Source organism: Etheostoma cragini, chromosome 18 (assembly GCF_013103735.1).
Source record: "Etheostoma cragini isolate CJK2018 chromosome 18, CSU_Ecrag_1.0, whole genome shotgun sequence".
NCBI classification, from domain to species: Eukaryota; Metazoa; Chordata; class Actinopteri; order Perciformes; family Percidae; genus Etheostoma; species Etheostoma cragini.
Genome location: NC_048424.1, coordinates 12,872,612 through 12,893,315, shown reverse-complemented (window position 1 = coordinate 12,893,315; position 20,704 = coordinate 12,872,612). Strand labels below are relative to the sequence as shown.

Genomic DNA, 20,704 nt, shown 5'->3' with positions numbered 1-20,704 from the left:
GTGTGAGAGCGTTTCAGTAGTATGTGTGAGAGCGTTTCAGTAGTATGTGTGAGAGTGTTTCAGTAGTGTGTGTGAGCGAATAATCCTCTAGTTGTTTATGTGAGAGTGTTTCAGTAGTGTATGTAAGAGCATTTCACATGTGTTTGTGAGAGGTAATTCTGAATAATGTCCCTGACGGCCCCTCATAGACATAGTTATTTATCTTGTAAGTAGGAGAATTCTCTCACTCTAAAAAGGAACACTTCACTTTAGCAGAAAATTCTATAAAGCTGTCAGATCATTAGTAAATAGTACAATATTTACCTGTGAGATGAAGTGGAGTAGATTAGCTGCACAAGATGGAAATACTCAAATAAATTAGAATACTTGAGTAAATCGATTTAGTGACTTTGCACCCCAAACCAGGTGATCCCTTTTCAAATCCTGCTGCAGTTTAGTCCATCTGCATGGAGCAAAACGTGTAAAGGTCTTTTTTTTTATCAGGCTCTGGGTTGTTTTGAATTGAAGAGCTTTGAGTAAGACACTTCTGAGAAAGCAAAACAATGAGCTTGGCTTTAGCTTACTGCAGAAGTGATGCAAGATGCATGGGCTGCTTTTCTGAACTGGATTTCTAAATATAGCCTATGGGAGTACAGATCTGTTCTGACTGACTGTGTTAAGGCTTACATAAGCCATTGACACTTAAAGAAATAAAAAACAGCATAGCAATTAGATCCATTATAGAAACCATACATGGAAACCCAGTTGACGGTTTGTTGTGCTCCATCTGAAATGGATGGGTGTCAAAACTGACGTCACACTGCCCTCTCTCTCTCGCTCTCTCTCTCTCTCTCTCTCTCTCTCTCTCTCTCTCTCTCCCTCTCCCTTTCTCCGCCTCCCCGTCTAGTCTAGTCTAGTGTCTAGCAGCCGAGAACAGAGCACCATCGAGGGGTCTAGCTGGCTGTCAACAGAGCTCCAACGGCAGTCATGGCGGCTCCGTTAGCCCACTTCGATGAGGACTGGCAGGATTTTAACGAATTCAAGCCGTCCTCGGCGTCGGCCGACCAGCTGGACCAGCTGAACTCAAACGTGAGCGATCCTTCGTCGGGCCTAGACGATTTCTCAGACCTGGACAACAGTTTCTCCGGCGAGATCTGCAGCTTCAAATCGATGGAGGACCTCGTCCACGACTTTGACGAGAAGCTGACAGTGTGTTTCCGAAACTACAACAGCACGACAGAAAACATAGCCCCCATTAAACCTATCACAGAAGAAAGTTACTTGAAACACGACGAGTGAGTGTGAATTTCAGTGTGTTTTCAAGTGTTTTTATTTACGCTAACTTTTAGCTAGCTAATCTCTTAGCTAGCTAGCCACGTTAGCCTCATCAGGCTAACCAAACGTTGATGTGACCCAGTGAGCTGCAATCAGTGCCGTCCAAAGTTTAGCCTCCAAATAGCTTACCTAGCTAGGTTGTGCCTGTTTTGCTTAGCAAAGACTCTCAGTCGTATTACAACAAAATGTGGGTTTTTAACGTTGGTTGACTTTCACAACTTTACAGAAGCAAGAGTACGTTTCAATGTTACAAATTATACAAAGTGTCAACATAATTTCACTGTTTGGTCCTTGAAGGGATGAATCAAGAGTTTTTTTTTTTTTGTATGGGCAAAGGAGTGGGGAGGTGTCATGCCACGTTACCAATATTTCATATCATGCTAAATTGGTTTATGTTAGCTATTAAACCACTGATCCATAAAGTGCATATTGAGAGTAACGTTAAGTAATTGGCTGCTGCTCCTTTTGATAAGCGGGACAAAACATGTTTGACATGGCTTTTAGGAGCCCTGCTATTCCCTTTTAGAGCGAACAAATACAACACGTCGTGTTTCATACATGTAATCGTCACTTTCTGAAAGGTTACACTGTGAGGATCTGTTGTTCACATGCCAACATGCTGTTATAACTTCCCAGCAGTTAGTCACATTAATCCCACACATATCATAAATGTCACTGTAACTGCATGGTTGTGTAGGCTGCATAAATCACCCTCCTCTTACCTTCTGCTTTCTTCTGCTTGTGACATTGTAACATGGTGACATTGTTAGATATAATCGCATAATGGATGTAAGCTTCCTCCCCTTTTCTACCAAGTTAGTCATGTCCATTCAGAGGTGTTGAAGATGATGAAGAGTAGTGCAGTCTATAATTTTGACAGCTTTATGATTGCATAATCCCCATAAAACATAACACACCCTTAAAAAGTATTGGTTTAGAATTGCAATAATTTTTTTTAATCAGATACAGAGCAACAACATTTAGTCGAGAAATAGATTAGTCAATACGCAGAAAATAAATAGGCATTGATCTATCAAAAATGCCAAGCTCCTAAAATTTAGCATCTCAAATTGCGGTTTTTCTCTGTTTTAAGTAGCTTTTCTTGCTTCAAATATCATTTTTAACTGAATATCTTTGGGGTTTTCACAGTTTTTTTGTTTTTTTTCCCAAAAATGTTTATTGAGCCAAAGATGATTGTACAGAGAGTAAAATAGTCAAGTCAGAGCTAATTTTTTTAGAACAGTAAAAGTAAAGTTACAACTATTAATCTGTGTATATAAAATATTTAGTACTAAACTGGTAGTTGGAAAAACAGAATTAATGCACACAGTGCAAAACCAAAAAATAAATAATAAAGAAATGAGGATTTAAAAAAAATAAGGGTAGGATAGCATTCAAGAGAGTCTTATTCCCCCATACCCGACCCTTTCCTCAATCTACTACTTCTACTCTGGGGTTTTGACTGTTGATGAGACCAAACAAGACACTCGTAGACGTCATCTTGGACTCAGAGCTGGTTACTTGGACATGAGAATGAGGACATTGGGTTTTTAACTAGACAATTTGTTACTGAAACTTGGCCACACACATTACACTAACTGTCATGAATACAGTTGTTGTGAGCTTATCACAGTTACAAAAACAGTAACAGTCTCACAGTTAATGGTGCTCGAAATGTCAAGGGGGGACACAGGGAGAGAGACGTCTATAGTTGTAGGTAAAGAAACAGGAAGGAGGGAATAGAGTAATTGGACATCAGCCTGGTTAGGCCCACAGTGCAGTGCCAAACTCAGTGAGAGTCTTTTCTGGATGACTGCACTTTTGCAGGACGTGCCCAGGCGCTTAACTAGTTCTCCAGAAAGACCATGGCCGAGTGGAACAACGGGCACGACAAGGAGGAAATTGGTGTTTGTGTGGGTGTGAATAGAGAAATAAAAACGTGTTTGTGTTAAAGCCAACTCGTGCGTTTGCATTATATGTGTGTAAAGTGAAGCAGCATCCACTTAAATATATTCAGGCAAGTACACTTAAACACATTGTCAGTGTCGAAGTAGAAACTAGAAGATTGGTCCCTTTAAATCTAGACTGGCCTCGTTTTAAATTGCAAATGTTCTCAGTGAAGCTAATCGTGCGTTTTGGCATGCACCCACGTCCCCGACACAGTGTCATGTCTTGAGGCACAAAAAATGCATCATGCCAGCCTTTGCCCTATTTAGAACAATTCCTCAGCCCCCCCCCCTCCCGAAGCTGAGCATGAGCATTCAGGGGGAAACATGCCAGTTATGTAAACACGTGTGTGTGTGTGTGTGTGTGTGCGTGTGTGTGTGTGAGAGAGGATATGACGATGCATAGCCACTCTGACACATGGGGTCACAGCATCCATCCTCGCTCGCAGCAGTCACCAGGAATAAGTACAGTGCATGTGAATGAATTTAATATTCTGCACAGTCTTGCTTTCCTGTTAGTGTTTGAAAACAGGCCCAATGCCTATTGCCTACACATGTTAGTTTTGTTTTCAACATGAAGGGGTAGTTTATTATATTGTTAAGATTAGGACTGGGCAATATATCGATGTTGTAGCAATATTGCGATATGAGACTAGCTTTTTTGTCTTAGATTTTGGATATATCGTCATGTGGTAAGTGTTGTCTTTATCCGGTTTTACAGGCTGAATTACAGTAAAGTGATGTTATTTTCTGAACTTACCAGACTATTTTAGCTGTTCCATTATTTACCTTTACACGCAAAGACATAAAATCCTTTCTGGAGAATATTTATCAAAAATCTCATTGTGTAAATAACATTTTGTTAAAGAACCATGCAATATCGTCGCAATATCGACATTGGGGTATTTGGTCAAGAATATCGTGATATTTGATTTTCTCTATTTTGCCCAGCCCTATTTAAGATTTATAAAATGGCACATATCCTTTTAATAGATCCATCAGGATATATGAAATCACCCTGATCCATACTCATCTAAGAACTACCCACTATAAAATAATTGTTTTTTTATTTTAAATGATATGCTTTTACATATTTTGCGACAAGCCCTCAAAACCCAGTAACCAGTAGTCTAAGTTTAAAAAAAGTTGATGGATTTCACAGTTGAACAGTACACTTTTTTTTTTATAGACTCTTTGCTACCATCTGCTGAGCTGTGACGTCTTCTCTGCCAACATGCATGCTGCAGAGTACTGCAAACATTCAGCCGTCTGTTACTGTAGTGATGCCACTGTTTCAAAATCAGCCGATATTATCAGCAAACTTCCACAAAGAATCCAATGATCTAAAGACACAGTTCCTACACAAATGAATTGCACGTTGCAGACCTTTCCTTTAAGGCGCTGGAGCTGCCGCATAGAAGTCCATGTTTCTCACCAGAGAATGTTTACTGGGAAAAAATGCCACGTGATTAAGGAGCTGTCGCGTTTGTCAGTGGTTTCAGGCGGCTGCTGTGAGACGCAGCAACAGGAACACTGAGAGCAGCACGTTAAACGATGCCGAGTACTGCTGTGTCACAGTAGAAAGAGAAGGAAACGGGCTGTCTTATCTACTGTGGGTTGAAAATGCTTCACTTAATATTTTGTCCATTATTCACAACTTTATTATGTCTCTCGTACGTTTTTGTCCCTCTTGTTTTACTCCAGAGTTTGGAACGCTCTGACAGATAATTATGGCAACGTGATGGCTGTGGACTGGAAGACATCGCACACCCGCTCCCTACACCTGCCCACCCTCAACATCACTGAGCATGAGGTACCATGGAGACGCACACACACAATCCTTTAGTGTAATATTTTAAGCACACAGTGAACGCACAAGCTCCATTTCAATAATTTTGCCCTGTTTTTTAACCTTGCAGAATAAGAGCCAAGACACAAAGGGAAGCAGTTTGCTCCTCTGCCGTCAATCTGCTTAACCACCTGTTTGTTGTCTCATCCGAGTTTTGTCTCACTCTCTCTCTCGCTATCTCTCTTTCTGTCTCTCCCTCTTAAATCCCTCCCCACCTTCCCCGATGGACAGAAGTTGGATAACCAATCTCTGGATCTGTCTGACGACGAGGAGCTCAGGGAGCAGATGGACATGCACTCAATCATCGTCTCCAGCATCAACGATGAGCCGCTCTTCACAGCCGAACAGGTGAGCTTCCCCACGCACAGTGGCGTGGTTGCATTCTCCTTGGTTGTTTTAGAAACTGTCATTTATAAAAACACAGAGCTGGGAGCTTTTTTACGATTCTTAAGGAGGAGGCAAGTAAAGTGATTGATATTTTACTGGAAGCTACTTTGTTTCCTGTTTGGGGCCTTTCATATCTGCAACATACTCACATCATTTTCAAATTCCTGGTTCACACTAAAACATATGTGACAAAGGTAAAACTGCTTCTTTTTCTTTTCTTCTTTACCAACTAGCCTAAGCTTAGCCAAGTAATTGCTCTAAAGTCCCTCCTGTTTGTTCAGTAGTGTGTTTTTTAGCACGTTTTAATGTTGAGAGCATGTTCAGGATTTTGGCTTCTTGCACTGCGCACACACACACACACACACACACACACACACACACACACACACACACACACACACACGACAGGTTCTGATTAGGATGTGTCTTCCTGGGAAGCTTTTATTTACCTTTTATACATATCATGATCATCCAAAATAGTTCTCACAGCAACGGCCAACTACAAACAGACTGAACTCAGTAGAACCAAAATGGCAACCTTGAAAAATAAACTTATTGCTCACTGTTTGCTGGTTTCATTCTTGTGAAGGTAATTGAGACTGTTGTATCACTAGGCAAGGCAGCTTTATTTGTATAGCACATTTCAGCAACAGGGCAATTCAAAGTGCTTTACACAAAATCATTAAAACACAAGTACAAACAGTTAAAAGTCATAAGCATTAAAAATCAATAAGACACTAAACATCTAATGATGTAACTACTCACAACAGACTAGTGTGATGAAGTGACACATACATTTGGTTTGAGTGGATCCGTCCCCGATGCTCTTCATGTGTCTTATACAAACATCCGCTCTGGTGACATATGCATGTCAGACTGGAACAGCCTTAATATTGTCAAACTTCTCAATGACAATAAATCTCAATCTCAGTGACAATAAATCTAACACAGAAAACACTGTCACACCGTTCCAAACACAATTACTTAAACCTATTAAAAAAAAAAAATCACATCATGTAAAAATCTAAAAGCAGTACTGTGTGTGTATGTTTAGGTGATTGAGGAGATAGAGGAGATGATGCAGGAGTCTCCAGACCCAGAGGACGATGAGAGTCCCTCACAGTCTGACCTGTCCATGCTCTCTCAGGACCTCCACCCCCTGAAACACTCCGGCTCCAACACCAGCTACGAGGACAGTGAGTAGCGCTGCGGCTGTGTACATTACTCAAGCAGAGACTAAAGCTTGTAATGCTGTTTGTGCTCCCTTCCTTGTGAGACTCCAGTGTTGCCTCACACTCTAGTGTCGTAGGAGAGTTACATAAACTCAACAAAGCGCAATGGGTCGCACTGTCTGGAACAGGAACAATACATAATGTATACCAAATACAAACAGACAGCAATAACGTTGTTCCTACGTGTGATGTAATCAACAGCATATATTTGGCTCGGATGCAATCTTTTACCTCTAGGCTGGTCTATAGCCTCAAGGCTCTAGATTCTGTTTCAGATATCTGCATATATTAACTACAATAGGTTGTGTGTTTAACATATTAGACAGCGCATAATGAGTGTCATTAAGTCTACACACAATATTTTCACTGAACTCGTTGCTCACTGTCTGAGGGATTGTAGTGTAAAATGAGACACCAGACTTGTAACAGTATAAACATATTTTCTCCTTAAATTCTCATCACTTCCACTTTTAATACGTGTCTTTGCAGTTATGATAAGGTTGTTTGTAGAGACCACGTGCTATTTAACTGATGGTAGTGTTGGAAGCTAATAAAAAACTGCACAAAAGTCACCTTCAAACCTCCATGCTGTCATGCTGAGCACTCATCCAACATACAGTTCTTTCACACAACCGCATACACAACAATAACTTAAATATACTACTACTTCCTAATCTGTCTACACACCCCCCTCAGGGCTGCGTCAGCTGTCTGTGTCTGAACTAACCGAGACTCTGGAGGAAGTGGAGACGGCCATCCGCCGCTACAGCGAGGAGCTGATCCAGGCTCTGGCCCTGCGAGACGAACTCGACTATGAAAAGGAGGTACATTGATTTTTATCTTCTTAACTGTGTCGCCTCAACGTTACTACAACAAGGCGACAACATCAACCACATCTGTGTCTACCGGGTTTGTGAAAATCTGAAAATCAGTCCAAAAATGACAAATTTATTAACAGCACTCGGCCGACTTCAAAGTCATAATTGGCCAAACAATTCCACGGTAGCGCTTGGTTGTAAAGACTATTTTAAATGTTAGTTTTGATGTGCTGAAACCCCGGCCGTCTGAACATCTGTTGTTCTGTGGGAACAGACCGCGGTGCTCCCAGCGTTCTGTAGGCTGGTGAGAGGTCACTGAATCACTGGCAGCTTTTTCACAATGTAATCTGCTTTTCAGCGTCACGACAGTCGCTGTGTTATTTTACCGGTCGGTAAAAAATAGATTTCTCTAAGAGCATTACATGTATAAAGAAGAAAAAAACAAAAAAGTTCAAATGAAGCCTGCTCCTAAAAACATGAATAATTTGTCTTAAAATAGGTGAAGAACAGCTTCATCTCGCTGTTGATCGACGTGCAGAACAGACAGAAGGAGCACCGCGAGCTGCTGCGGAAGAAGAAGAAAATCCGAAGTATGACTACAAGCGGGCCCAACGGCCAGAGGACCGCCAGCACGCACATACCAGGCACGGTGAGTCACGTGGTGGCGCGGCGTGGGAGGAAGAGAAAGAGGAAAACATATGCCCTGAATGCATGATCATAGTGACGATCAGTGAAATGGAGACACACATGCGGACACACACTGCTTCAAAGTAGATGCATGGCCTGACGGTTTGTGTCGGGGAGCTGCTTTCACTTCAACACCAAGAGTTTGTGCCAAACCTTTTTTCCTTCTTTCCCTTAATATAGAAGCCTCCGTATCTCTCTTCACTCTCTGTTTCTCCTCCTTTCTCTCGCTCCTTTTAGCGCCTCACTCTGGAGGGACTCTCCAATGTCATTCAAAATGGCCTCCGTCAAACTTTTGGCAACACAGGAGGGGACAAACAGGTGCCCCTGCTCTTTCTTTCAACCCAAATGTTCATTCTTTGCCGATATTTCTGTGTTTTTCTTTTTTTTTTCCTTTTTTACCACTGGCATGTTTTCTTCTCTTCAGCTACTGCTGGCATTTGCTGTCATATGTTCAGTCGTTTTTTTCATCAGATTTGTGTTGTGGTTGATTTTAATGTCTTTTCTCTTTTTTTTATAACTTATTTTCCGTCTGTCACTTGTCTTTATTATTTAGTCCTTTGTTTTAAGCCCAGAAGACACGGTTGCATCAGCGTTGCTTTCTTTAGCTTGCATCATTAAACATTTACTCCATTAGGTCTCTGAAATGTTCCAACCAACTACCAGTCCCATACAAGCCTGTTGCTTATTATCTGTTCATATGTTGACCTTCATGACATCATATTTTATCACTCTTTTACAGCATGTTTAAGATTAAAATAGAAGAAGAAAATATTCCACCTGCATGTGTAACAGTATTCATTCACTGTGTCTTACACAATCTTCTCTTTTTCAGTACCTAACCACAGTAATCCCTTATGAGAAGAAAGCTGGCTCCCCGGTGGTAGAAGACCTCCAAATCCTCACAAAGAGTAAGTGCACACTCACAGAGTCACACACACACACACACACACACACACACACACACACACTCACACACACACACCAGGGGTCACGTTAACCCTGTATTTTCCGTCCTTGACTGAATTTCTTTTACAATGACGAAAGATTTTACAGGCTGCCGTCATTTTGAGAGATGGTACACCGAGGGCCATCTACCATAGCCTGACCGTTACATCGGCTTATAAATTTAAAAAATAAAATAAAAACGAACGCTAAACCATGTTATGAGTGTTGGTGTTGCATAGTTAGACCACCAGAGGGTGCTCTACAACATCACTGTTGACAACACTGATAATTTTTTTATTAACGTGTTTTTGTTCAGGACTTTAAGTTTTATATCTTAATTTTGTATTTTTTAACATTTTATTCATCAGCATTTTAATATATTTTGATATTTCCTCTGTTCTATTATCATATTATTTTAGTGAGAACTCATAAATAACTACAAATAACTAATGTAAGGGAAATCAGTTTATGTTTTGTTACACATTGCTGGATTTTTAATAAAAAAAAAAAAAATGTATATAGGAATATCACATTTTTAAATAACCAAATATTTGTATCGGTATCTGCTATCGGTTATTGATCGGCCTCTAATTAACACATCGTCCAGTTAAAGTGAGTGTCTGCTCTCTATGGCAGCAGCAGCCCAGAGTAGCAGGAGTCGAGACAGCTTACCGCCTACTAGACCATGGCAGAGGAGAAAGCACCTTGCATCGACATATTTTGGATTGTCTTTAGACTTCATTGTCACCAAGGGGAAAATCTTTGTCACAACGCTGCATGTTATAGCAAGCTTACAAAGATGAGTCGTGTCAAGTGAGTACGGTGAGTGCTGTCGCAGCGGCGCATGGGCCAAGAGTCACCCTTATAAACTCTCTCGTGTCAGAGTTTTTTCCAGCTGACTCCCAACGCTAAGAGGGAACCTGACAACTTTTAATGAGGCAATCTGTAAAGTGTAACTGCGCCCACTCCGCAGTGGAAGCTCGACCAGTATGGCGTTGAGGTGAAGAGTGGCCGCATGGTCGGCGTCTCTGCTCATCTTTTCTGTCCATGTCCTTATACGGGCATCTTTGTTTTGCCTCAATGCATGTTCATGTTTTCAAAATGCAATTTGCTTTCTTAACGCCAGTCCTCCACGCCATGAGGGATGACAGCGAGAAGGTTCCTGCCCTCCTAACAGACTACATTCTCAAAGGTAAACTCACAGCCTTCCTCCATCATTTTTAACTGCGTCTCCATAATGTTTGATATCAGTGAGCCGGGGCGAAGATCTGAGCAACTTTAGTCATGTCAGTTGGTTCATAGCACTAATGTAAAAAAACAAAAAAACAACTCAAAGCCTTGCAAACTTTCCTAACAAATACTTTCATTCAGAGTTCTGTGTCACAGCCATGTGACTTTAGTTTGTGTTGGTTCCAGCTGACATTTAGACATCTTGCCCCCAGGCCCAACGTGCTTTGTTTTCATGGAAGCTGACGGTAGAAAACATCAAACAGGATGCCACAGAGAAAAGTAGCACTCAACACAGATTACACACATTACAGGGAGGGGAAAAAGCTTTTCTTGCCACCCTTCATTGTTGACCTATACCTTCCTTGTCTTTCGTCTGCTGCATTGTCCTCTGGGTAGCTCTGGTATGAGAGCAGTGGAAACTGAGGTTTGTGAGGCACTGATACATTAACACAGACTCTTCACCTGCAGCCTTCTATTAAGAGCCCTGTCAAACGCCATTTTTCTCTCTCTCTCTCTCTCTCTCTCTCTCTCTCTCTCTCTCTCTCTCTCTCTCTCTCTCTCTCTCTCTCTCAGTATGTAGTTTTACTTTCCTTCCCTTTTAAAGCAGCAGTCTTCCCTCACTCGCTCTTCGCTGTAGTGCCTATAGTGCTGTTCAGTGCTTGTGGCTGCACTACACCTACCCTGAAACACATGAATATGCTCATAATTCCCCTTCACTGCTAGCTTGTAGTAGAAGCTGCTCTTCTTACCAGTTTCTTTTCTCACCCCAGTTTTCCCCCGTGGTAGTTGCTCCTCCATAATTCCCAGCTCTCCTTCATCTGACACAGTGGGCATCAAGGCACCATTGATCATACGCTGTTCTTGTCTCCACAGTCCTTTGTCCCACGTAAAGCCAGAGGAATGCCTCCTGTTTCCAGAACCACTCCTTGGACCATCAGAAGAGGGTTCTGGTAATCTGGAAGAAGCTAGATAATCGATTCAAAATCTTCCTTTCTCCTCCTCCTTTTTTTTTTTTTTTTTTTGTCAAACCATAGACTTTCTTTCCTTGTGGCATTTTTCTTTTTAAACTCTGCCACTCTTGTTCTTAAAGTTTTAACTCTAGATATAACTCCTTGGTCTGTATAGTTCTTTTCATATGTATTGTTTTAATTTTTAAATGCCTGAGCGATACAACCCCTTTAAATCCTGACTGCATGATGACTTGTCCATGGATGCCATTAATCAATATTAGTCTGAACACCTCACTTCCTGATTAGCCCGTGGCTTTTGAATTGAGAAGGGGCAGGTGTAATTTAATTCCATTGGCTTCATACGCAGGCCTGTTTGAGGGAAACACAGTCCAGTATTGTATATCAAATGCATTTGCGTCAGCGTAGCTCATGCCTGACGGGGGAAAAACAAATCCTGGGGAGATCCAGGCCAGGTATTGAGCGTTAATCCCGTGTTTCCTGTGTGAAATCCTTGGCTTTAATGGCATTTTGATTGATTGCATTTAATGTCTCGGGGGTTGCTAAAGATTAAAGAGCAAACCCTTTCATTTTAAAACCGTAGGTTTACCCTTCTTGGCATGTTGGTTTTGGGTCAATGCTCAATTTTGGCTGTTAGTTGAATGTTAAAATGAAATATTTTGTATACGAATAAGAGGAATTGCTCTTTGGAACCTTTTATTTTTTGAAAAAGGGAAAAATGACTTAAGAAGTTAATAGCTGGATGAACAAATATATAAAGCATATTTTTGGAGAAGGAATTGTTTTTAGTGAGATTAGGGACTTGCCAGTAGCCTCCTTTTGTGACCACACTGCAACATTGATTTGTAAATGCTGTCCATCGACCTCTGAGCCCTCAAATAGTGACCACCACCCACACCAACTTTATCACTTCCCCAGGAATCGTCATTACATGAGTCTGAAATACCTCCTATAACATATTTGCATTAGTAGAAAATGACCCAACTTGTCGTATCATTAGGAGAAATATTGTCAATAAGATTCTGATAGGTTTGGTAATTTTGCAGTTAAGCTTCTGTTATTAGTTCTGGGGTTTTGTGTTTATTAACCCTTTAAACTGTTGTGGTAGCACTTTAGTCTGTCAGTGATGTGGTTATGTAGTAGTGGATAATGTGGGTGATACTTAAGACTACGTCCCACTAGGTTAGTGTTGGATGAGTCTTATCTTAACTGTAGATAGTGGTGCCAGAACTCGTCCGCATGTGGAATCCATCTATTCACCTTATTAATCATCGTGAGCATGAGAATTTTAACCACTTTAAAGGGGTACTCCGCTGTATTTACACATTACATTCCGTTTACACGTCACACAGATTACCGCCCAGCCTGTAAAGCGGTTGTGTGATGTCGTCTGCAGCTCCGGAGAAGTTTTTTTTCAAACTTGAGAAGTTGACCCTGATGATGTCATTGGCTTTAGCTTGAGACTACACATTTATAACTGAAAGCCTGTTGTTACAAACTCAGTGCAAGGTGTTTTGAATAGATGTGGGTCAAATGAAAAATACACACTGTCGAGTTGCATTATGGGAATTTTAGGATCCAGGGTTTTTGGAGCTTGACGCAAACTAGAGACTAAAACTTCAGCCTCTTCGACCTCGACCAGTGACCTTTTTTTTTGTCTCTTGCCTCCATGGTAGTGCAATACAAAATCACTAGAGCACCACTTTAAAAGCTGGTTCCTCCAGTCTAGCACCGCAGGTCTGTTGGCACACTAAAGGTTCCAATCACCAGCTACTACAGGTGCACCACACACTGTCAGATCAGGTCTAGTCTAGCTCTCAGGTACGGTCATCAGTGTTAGTAGTCTAAAATCTTATTCTGAAAGGTACTGACATTCCTGAGTCTTTGTATGTTTCTGGCAACAATTGTATTAGCTAGACTTCAACTTTGCTGCACTCTTATCTTTTCATAAATGTCTCTACATACCTGGACGAGCCAGTGGAGGCAATCACGGTAGCCTCTTGATTAAACCAGGGAAGCATTACAGATGTTGATTATGTTGTGATGTGATGTGTTGAAACACAATTTTTTGTTTAAAGTCCTAGACTCTGATTAGTTGTGTAGTTAGCAATTAAACGGCACAGTAGCATCCGCTTGGTGTAGCAGTCTTGACGATAGCATAGATGCAGTTGTAACAGCTACCTTGAAAAAGGCATGTCTCAAAAGAAAAGGCGATAGGAAGGTGACGAAGGGGTGTGATAAAGTTAATGGATGTTGGGTAAGATTGCACAAAGGGTTGCTTAAATTTTAGGGGCCCATTTTATTCTTTTTAGAGGAGACAAAAGCTTTTAGCTCTATAATGACTGTTTTATATGTAACTGTTGTTTCTACTGTTGCCAGCTTTGCAAACATTCACAACCTGGCATGTGCTACATGCACTTTACTGCTGCAAACACATTTTTAATAATGATTAATTTGTTGTTTACAGACATATTAATATCACACTAAAAGGGACAAGTGCATGTCGCAATGAAATGCAGAAAAACTCAAAGCAAATAAGCATTACATTTATACTGTTAAGAAGATCTCAAAAAGGGCAAAGTTACACATCCAAAGTTGTGTGGCCGTGAAACACACGAGCCACTTAGAGGAAAAACATCCCTGATCAGTCCTAATCTTACAAAAGCTTATATAATCTTTTTAGTTTTATAAGGAGATGGCGGTCAGCGTGGAAGTCACTGGAGGATCTGGCTCTCGTCTCAGGCCAGAACCCCTCGTCTGGTCTCTTATTAGCGACATATCAGTGTAACGACAATTTACAGATTTATATTTATATATGTACATCAAAACAAGCAACAGAAAAAGCGGCTGCCTTTGTAAATCCCTGAAATATTTTTTACATTAAAACCATCTTCTTTTTAATTTTTAATGCAATATAATTCCTCAGTTTGGGGTTTTATGTTTACTGTCTCATGTGGTACTGCAGTATATTAATTTATTATGTAAATGTTCAGTTTTGTAACCATGTTATTGACTGTAATGGTGCACGTGTTTGTGCCCACATTGCTACTCATTTCAAATAAATGACTACGTAAAGACGTGTGTGGGTGTGTGCGTGGCCACAAACTGTCTACGCTGTCCTACGAAAACCACAGATGTCCCAAACGTCTGATTTTAGCTTTGTGACAGTCTGAATAAGGGGTTAGATTTATTTATTTTATTATGGCTTTGTAAAGGAAGTAAAGGAATACTTAGTCCTTTTTTTTTTACCTCCTAAAACAAAGATAACCTGAAAAGTGAATTTGATGATTCGATCGATCATAAATGCCACTTCTTGATCATAACTAAAAATATATTAAAATGAAAAGATGTCTCCATAATTTACTAGTTTACAAATCTTTTTGCCTGAATGTTGAGGTCAAATGTATGCATGAAGCCTGAAAATGACTGAAAAAGGGACTACAAATGGAAACTATGCACCAGTTCCAGTCCCCTATTTTTTTTTATTACTATTTTTTATATGAAATGTTACACATCAATGTTGAAATCAATCATGTTTTTGTATAAAAGAGTCCCAGTTGGATATCCCCATCCAACCAGACTGTATTTCAGTCACTGTCATGTGTTAACCTCATCACTCAGCTTCTGGCAAAATGTCTTAAAATGCACAGAGTACTGAGGGTGAGGAAAAGAAAAAGACAGGAGGAAAGAGTCTGTTTTGCGCGTGGTCCTCTCAGTAACTGCTCGATTAGTTAATGGCACTTGCAAGCTCCATCCACCGGATTGATTCAAGTTTCGTTGGACTCACCAGAGTGCAAGTTCACCACAGGTTTAGCAATTCCATTACCAAAGATATGTCAAGATGACAAAAGTTCCCAGGCATGGAGAGCTGATTGGAAATAAATATCTGTAAAATAAAAATCAAAGTGTGTATGCCTCTTACAAATTTTCCAGAGAAAAAAAGTAAAATAGATAACTTTCTGCTGCATCACCATACAGTATCTTTGGTTTGTCTTTTACTCAATGTGTGCTCTGAGTCTATAGTGATATAATGATATAAGTTCATACTTCCTCCTTCCCACTCAAAAATAATATACATTGGAATGTCCCAGCCTGACTTCCTTTCTTCTCCTGGTTGCTACGGGTACTCCGGTGATCCTTTTATCATGAGTCATGATTTTGGACTTGTCAACATGTTCATCATCCAGGGCCGGTGTCCCGTCAGGTTCAAAGGTCATCCCCAGGTCACAGGTTGGTGTCAGTGAACATGGTGTGCTCCTTCCTCACTGTGCTGAAACCTTTGACGGTGTCAACAAATTCCTCATCATCCATAAACTGTAAGGGGAAAAAAACTGGTGTTTAAGACTTAAGGCAGTATTACAACATTCACTGTTCATCTCAGTAACATGACTGGTCTCTCACCATCCCACTGTCATGGCCTGAAATGTTTGGGTCCCATGCCTCGTCGTCTCCCGTGAGGGACTTCCCGTCCATCATCTGGCTGACGCTGCGCCTCAGGGCGTTCACACTGAGGATCCCCAGCTCACCCGGTGGTGGGCTGTCATCAAGGGGCTCACATTTAGCTTCAAACACTTCCTGGTGGGAGTGGAGAGAGATATGTATTTATGGTATGCAAATCTGCAGCTAAATGTTTCTGTGTGTGTGTGGGGGGGGGGGTTACCTCTGTCTTCATGGTGAAGCCCTTGAGTGTTACACTGTTGGAGATGCCTGTTGTGTCATGCACAGTGTCGAACTGAAAAGGAGAGGCCAGACTTTAGCAGGAGGGGTGTACAATAATTGCCAATCTGTAAGTCAATTCTGTCTCACTGTTACTTCATTATGAAATTAATATCACATTATGACAGTTTTGACCATTTTCTTTGATCAAATCAATCAAAATTAAATTGTGCCTTGCTTGATAATAAATTATTGTGCAAAAATCCAGGTTAATGCTAAAAATGTACATGACATAAAAAGTCATAGTATGTCGTGAAAAAGTCATAATAAAGTCATAAAACAAGTAATAGGTCATGAAAAAGTCATTAAAAAAGGTCATTAAAACAATGAAAAAAAGCATAAAAAGTCATAGAATAGTATGTCCTAATATATATATATATACATATATATTTAGCAGTATTAAAAAGTCATAGTCATAAAAAAATCAAACAAGTAAGAAGTCATGAAAAGTCATAATAGTATGTTGTAATATATATATATATATATATATAGAGAGAGAGAGAGAGCAGTATTAATAAACATTAAAAAAGTCAATGGGTGGGAAGAAAATCTAGCTTTATGCTAAAAATGTGCGTGATGTCACAGTATAGTATGTCATGAAAAAGTCATATTTCACTGTGTAATTAGCCAATGAGTGTCGCCTCACCAAAACAGAGTTGCTGGCTGGATAAACAGCCATGGGGCTTCTCCTCTTCTTCATGGGCAGGGCCACCAGCGGGGGTCTCTCTCTGGTGAAGGGGGGTTTGTTCAGGCCCTGGTGCGGGGGGGGTGTCATGGAAGGAAAATAGATACTGGCCTCATTTCTTTCCTGGCTGTCACCCTTTGACATACTGTAATATAAAATGTTTTATAGTATATGAATAACTTACCTTAGTGAGTATGACAGCTAGCAGGATGGCTAGCAGCAGCAGGGCGATGGCTGCCATGACTACGATGAACCACAGCTCCCGGACGAGCGGCTGGTCTCCCTGACCCCCCTCTGCCCTCTGACCTCCACCTCCTCCTCCTTCTCCTGCCGGAGGAGTGAGGCTCGATGAATCTGGAGGGGAAAAAGACATTTACAATTTGAGGTTTGATGGTTATTATTCATTACATACCTAACATCCAGAATAAATCTCCTCACATCATCCAATTAGCCAATAAGACGTTGTTTTGCATTGTTGCTTTAAAATGCTATAAGAAATGTCCTTTTCCTGGGTCCTCAGGAGAATGATCAATAACTGAAGTTTTGTCAGACAAAATTTATGTAGAAATATGTATGATAATTTGTGCATTGTCATAACGTTTTAAAAAGGGCTTATGTCTGCGTCATATGACATATACCCTGTCCAAACCCCCTTTTCCCTTCTGTTGGGTTTACATTCAGGACTACGTCACAAGTCAACACCCTGTGAGACAGAAAGACGATCACATGTGCTGTGGAAGAGATAACACTGTAACTGGAGACACACTTGCTTTCGCGGCCTAGTTTCTAGTCGGCAGATAGCACCACACTCATCAACCAGCCACTTTTAATTATTTTATTTAATTATTAAAAGTTATTTATTGGTACTTTACACAGTTTACTGATAGGCCCTAAAGACAGCTAGATGCTGTTAAATTGAGTGTTCCAAACAGTACGAATTCTTGCTTTTAAACTGACCGTTATAAAATCAAAATAAAGCCTGAGTTTAGATCCTGGATGGGCTGGTGGAAAAAAAGTGTCCATCCAGAGACTCACCAGTACTGAGGTCCGTGGTTCGGCCTGTGGCGGGGGTGCTGGCAGCCCCTCGCTGTGTGATACATCGATCAGAAAGGCAAAGAGCTGCCGGGTTGTTAGGATGACACCTGTCGCCCCATCAATATTTCACACCTGCTACTTTTACTTGCTGACTCCTGAGCAGCGCTGCAAGGAGGAGACAAATGTCCCCATGTCCCGTTCCCCGCCCTGAGGCTAATGTTTCCTAGAGAGCACAAGGTAGAAACATAGTATCAGGGCTTAAGAGAGCCTCACACAAACGGCATGCCTGGTTCTCTGACGCTCTAAAACTCCCAGCGATGTTTTTCTCCGGCAGTGCCATGGCAACAGCCGGGTGTCTAGTTTCAGTTTAGCAGAAGAAGCATGGTAGCAGCCACATGAGCCTTCTGATCCTCAGGTGATCTGTTTGGGTGTCTTTTGCATAAGAATATATTACATATCTTTTATTTTTTACATATAAGATTACATAACACATTGCCAGAGTCAATAGACTGATGTTGTACATTCATGTAGGACCAGGGCTGGCATTTGTTCTCATTTCATTTGTCTTTAGGAAGATAACACAACACTGCATTAAAAAATACAAAGTTTGTGTTGCTATAATAAGAAGGGAAGCCATCCTATAACCCACAATTTGAGTTCACTGGTTGCAAGTGTCTTCACTGTTGTTCCCCTCCAAAATGAATTGTGAAAGGTAATTTTTTGATTGTTCCATAAACCTTTCGGTCGCCTAGTACTTCTGCACACTTTCAGCATCAAAACCCTTCACATATCAAAATGTTCAGCATTTGGTCTTGTGTTCAACTTTTAAAATAGTCAACTTTTTTTCTTTTTACATTGAAAGTCAGTGAATCCATCTTTAAATAATCTACAGGCTTCTTCCACTTCTAAATGCTTCTCCTCCCACATGCTTTCACCTACAGACGCCAGTCAAACTTTAGACCGTAACCCAAAACCTTCAGATATTACAGATTGATTTAGTTTTTTAACATCATTCACAATTTTTGTTATCAGTTTTTAAGTTTCTTCTTCTTTCTTCTTTCAGGCTTTTTCTGCGTTTGTAAAGTAGCTCAGTGGTTGACACTGTTCCAACTGGCACCACCAAGTAGGCGTTGTAAACTCTCTCCCTCGGTCGCTTCCCAGCCCAGCCACTGGGCTTTATCCCTTTTTTCAAATACTATAATACAGTATGACATTTTTTGATATACTGTCCTATGACTTTTTATCACTTTTTTCAAATACTATGATACAGTATGACATTTTTTGATATACTATCCTGTGACTTTTTCGACTTACTGTACCATGACTTGTTTATCACTTCCTTCGACAAATTGTACTATGACTGTACTATTGTACTATTTACAAAATAAACTACGTTTTCATCACATTTTTGGACAAACTACACTATTAATTTTTTGACATACAATACCATGACTTTTTTCAATATACCATACTATGATTTTGTATGACTTCTTTCATTATACTAAACTATGACTTATTTATCTTTTATAGCTTCCAGACTCTCTTTGAATTACTATACTAAGACATTTTTTTACCCCTTTTTCGACATACTGTGTTGACTGGTTTTAACACATTGCATTGGTGGGACAGTGGCCTAGACGTTAGCACTGCTCCACCTAGCAGCAGCATGTAGGAACAGCAGACTCTAACCCTTGTTTGATCCCAAGTCCAGGCTTGCTGTTTTTGTGCGGAGTTTGCATATCCATCCAGACTCTCTTTGACATAACATACTGTCACTTTTTTCAACATACTGTGACTATTTTTGACATATTATATAATCACTTTATTCGATTAGTTATGGTTGGATTTTATATAACCCCTTTTTGACCTGCTGTACTATGACTTTATTACCCCTTTGTTGACATTCTATAACATGACTTTGTTACTCAAACATGACTTTTTTTTCTGACACCGTATTCTAGTCATAATTATACTACAACTACTTTTACCCCTAATTTGACTTACTATACTATTACTTGTTTGTACCCCTTTTTTGACATACCATACCATAACCTTTTTCCACGTACTATACTGTGACCTTTTTCAACATATTATACTATACATTTTTTATCACTTCTTCAACAAACTATACTACAACTTATTTATCACTTTTTTGGACATATTATACTATGACTATTTGCGATATGCTATACTATGATTTTTAAAACTATGACTTTTTGATCACTTTTCGACAAACTTTACTGTGACTTTTTCCTCACTTTTTGTACACGTTCTCTGTTTTACACCTAATGTGTTGGTGACAGGGTGGTTAAGTGGATAACCTTAGACATGCTATATCACGACTTTTTCAGCACTTTTTCAACATACTGTAACTATAATTTTTTCGACGTACCATGCTATGACTTTCTGTCGACCTACTGTACTTTGACTTTTCTCAAGTACCATACCATGACTTTTTAATGGCTTTTTTCAACATGCCATGTTCTCTGTTTTAAACATAATGTGTAAGTGGCACAGTAACTTAGTGGTTAACACCGCTCTGCCTAACACCAGCATGTAGTGAATCCAGACTCTGAACAAGGTTCCATTCAAAGTCAGGGCTACTGGGTTTTGTGTGGCGTTTGCATGTTCTTTCAGACTTTCGCCGACATACTATCACTTTTTTCGAAATAGTTTGACCATTTTTCACATAATGTACTATGACATTTTTACCCGTTTTTTGACATACAGTGGTGTGAAAAAGTGTTTGCCACCTTCCTCATTTCCTGTTCTTTTGCATGTTTGTCACACTTAAGTGTTTCGGAACATCAAACTAATGTAAACAATAGTCAAGGACAACACAAGTAAACACAAAATGCAATTTGTAAATGAAGGTGTTTATTATTAAAGGTG

The 20,704-nt window shown here is 40.2% G+C and overlaps 2 protein-coding genes and 1 long non-coding RNA gene across 8 annotated transcripts in view; 1 reads left to right on the top strand and 2 right to left on the bottom strand.

The window, feature by feature from the left end:
* Window positions 1-8,066, bottom strand: part of LOC117961173 — a 17,214-nt gene extending 9,148 nt beyond the window's left edge. The window contains exons 1-2 of the long non-coding RNA XR_004660334.1: window positions 8,055-8,066; window positions 6,380-6,382 (exon numbers count right to left, since the gene is read on the bottom strand). This is a non-coding gene — a long non-coding RNA (uncharacterized LOC117961173). The remainder of the gene's footprint in view (window positions 1-6,379; window positions 6,383-8,054) is intronic.
* Window positions 877-20,704, top strand: part of si:ch211-57i17.1 (uncharacterized protein LOC565010 homolog) — a 32,406-nt gene continuing 12,578 nt past the window's right edge. Inside the window, exons 1-12 of one of the 5 annotated variants that reach the window (XR_004660332.1) lie at window positions 877-1,274; window positions 4,965-5,073; window positions 5,341-5,457; window positions 6,551-6,692; window positions 7,425-7,552; window positions 8,046-8,195; window positions 8,471-8,551; window positions 9,066-9,141; window positions 10,305-10,370; window positions 10,805-10,832; window positions 11,282-11,831; window positions 15,607-15,612. Coding sequence is in view for 3 of the 5 variants with exons in the window: in XM_034899620.1 (XP_034755511.1) it covers window positions 967-1,274; window positions 4,965-5,073; window positions 5,341-5,457; window positions 6,551-6,692; window positions 7,425-7,552; window positions 8,046-8,195; window positions 8,471-8,551; window positions 9,066-9,141; window positions 10,305-10,370; window positions 11,282-11,298 (1,194 nt within the window). In the remaining 2 variants the exon portion in view is untranslated. Of the gene's footprint in view, window positions 1,275-4,964; window positions 5,074-5,340; window positions 5,458-6,550; window positions 6,693-7,424; window positions 7,553-8,045; window positions 8,196-8,470; window positions 8,552-9,065; window positions 9,142-10,304; window positions 10,371-10,804; window positions 10,943-11,281; window positions 14,454-15,606; window positions 15,613-20,704 lie in introns of those variants that run through there. The other 4 variants (XR_004660333.1, XM_034899620.1, XM_034899622.1 and 1 more) reach the window with 4 other exon arrangements.
* Window positions 14,826-18,102, bottom strand: si:ch211-57i17.5 (usherin). 2 transcript variants are annotated; one of them, XM_034899654.1, is made up of 6 exons: window positions 17,813-18,102; window positions 16,962-17,131; window positions 16,739-16,846; window positions 16,037-16,108; window positions 15,778-15,951; window positions 14,826-15,690 (listed from the first exon to the last, which is right to left on the bottom strand). In XM_034899654.1, the coding sequence occupies exons 2-6, from the start codon at window positions 17,016-17,018 to the stop codon at window positions 15,601-15,603; spliced, it is 501 nt and encodes a 166-aa protein (XP_034755545.1). In that variant the 5' UTR covers window positions 17,019-17,131; window positions 17,813-18,102; the 3' UTR covers window positions 14,826-15,600. The 2 variants fall into 2 exon arrangements, with proteins under 2 accessions (XP_034755545.1, XP_034755544.1); XM_034899653.1 differs by lacking the exon at window positions 17,813-18,102 and having other exon boundaries at window positions 16,962-17,207.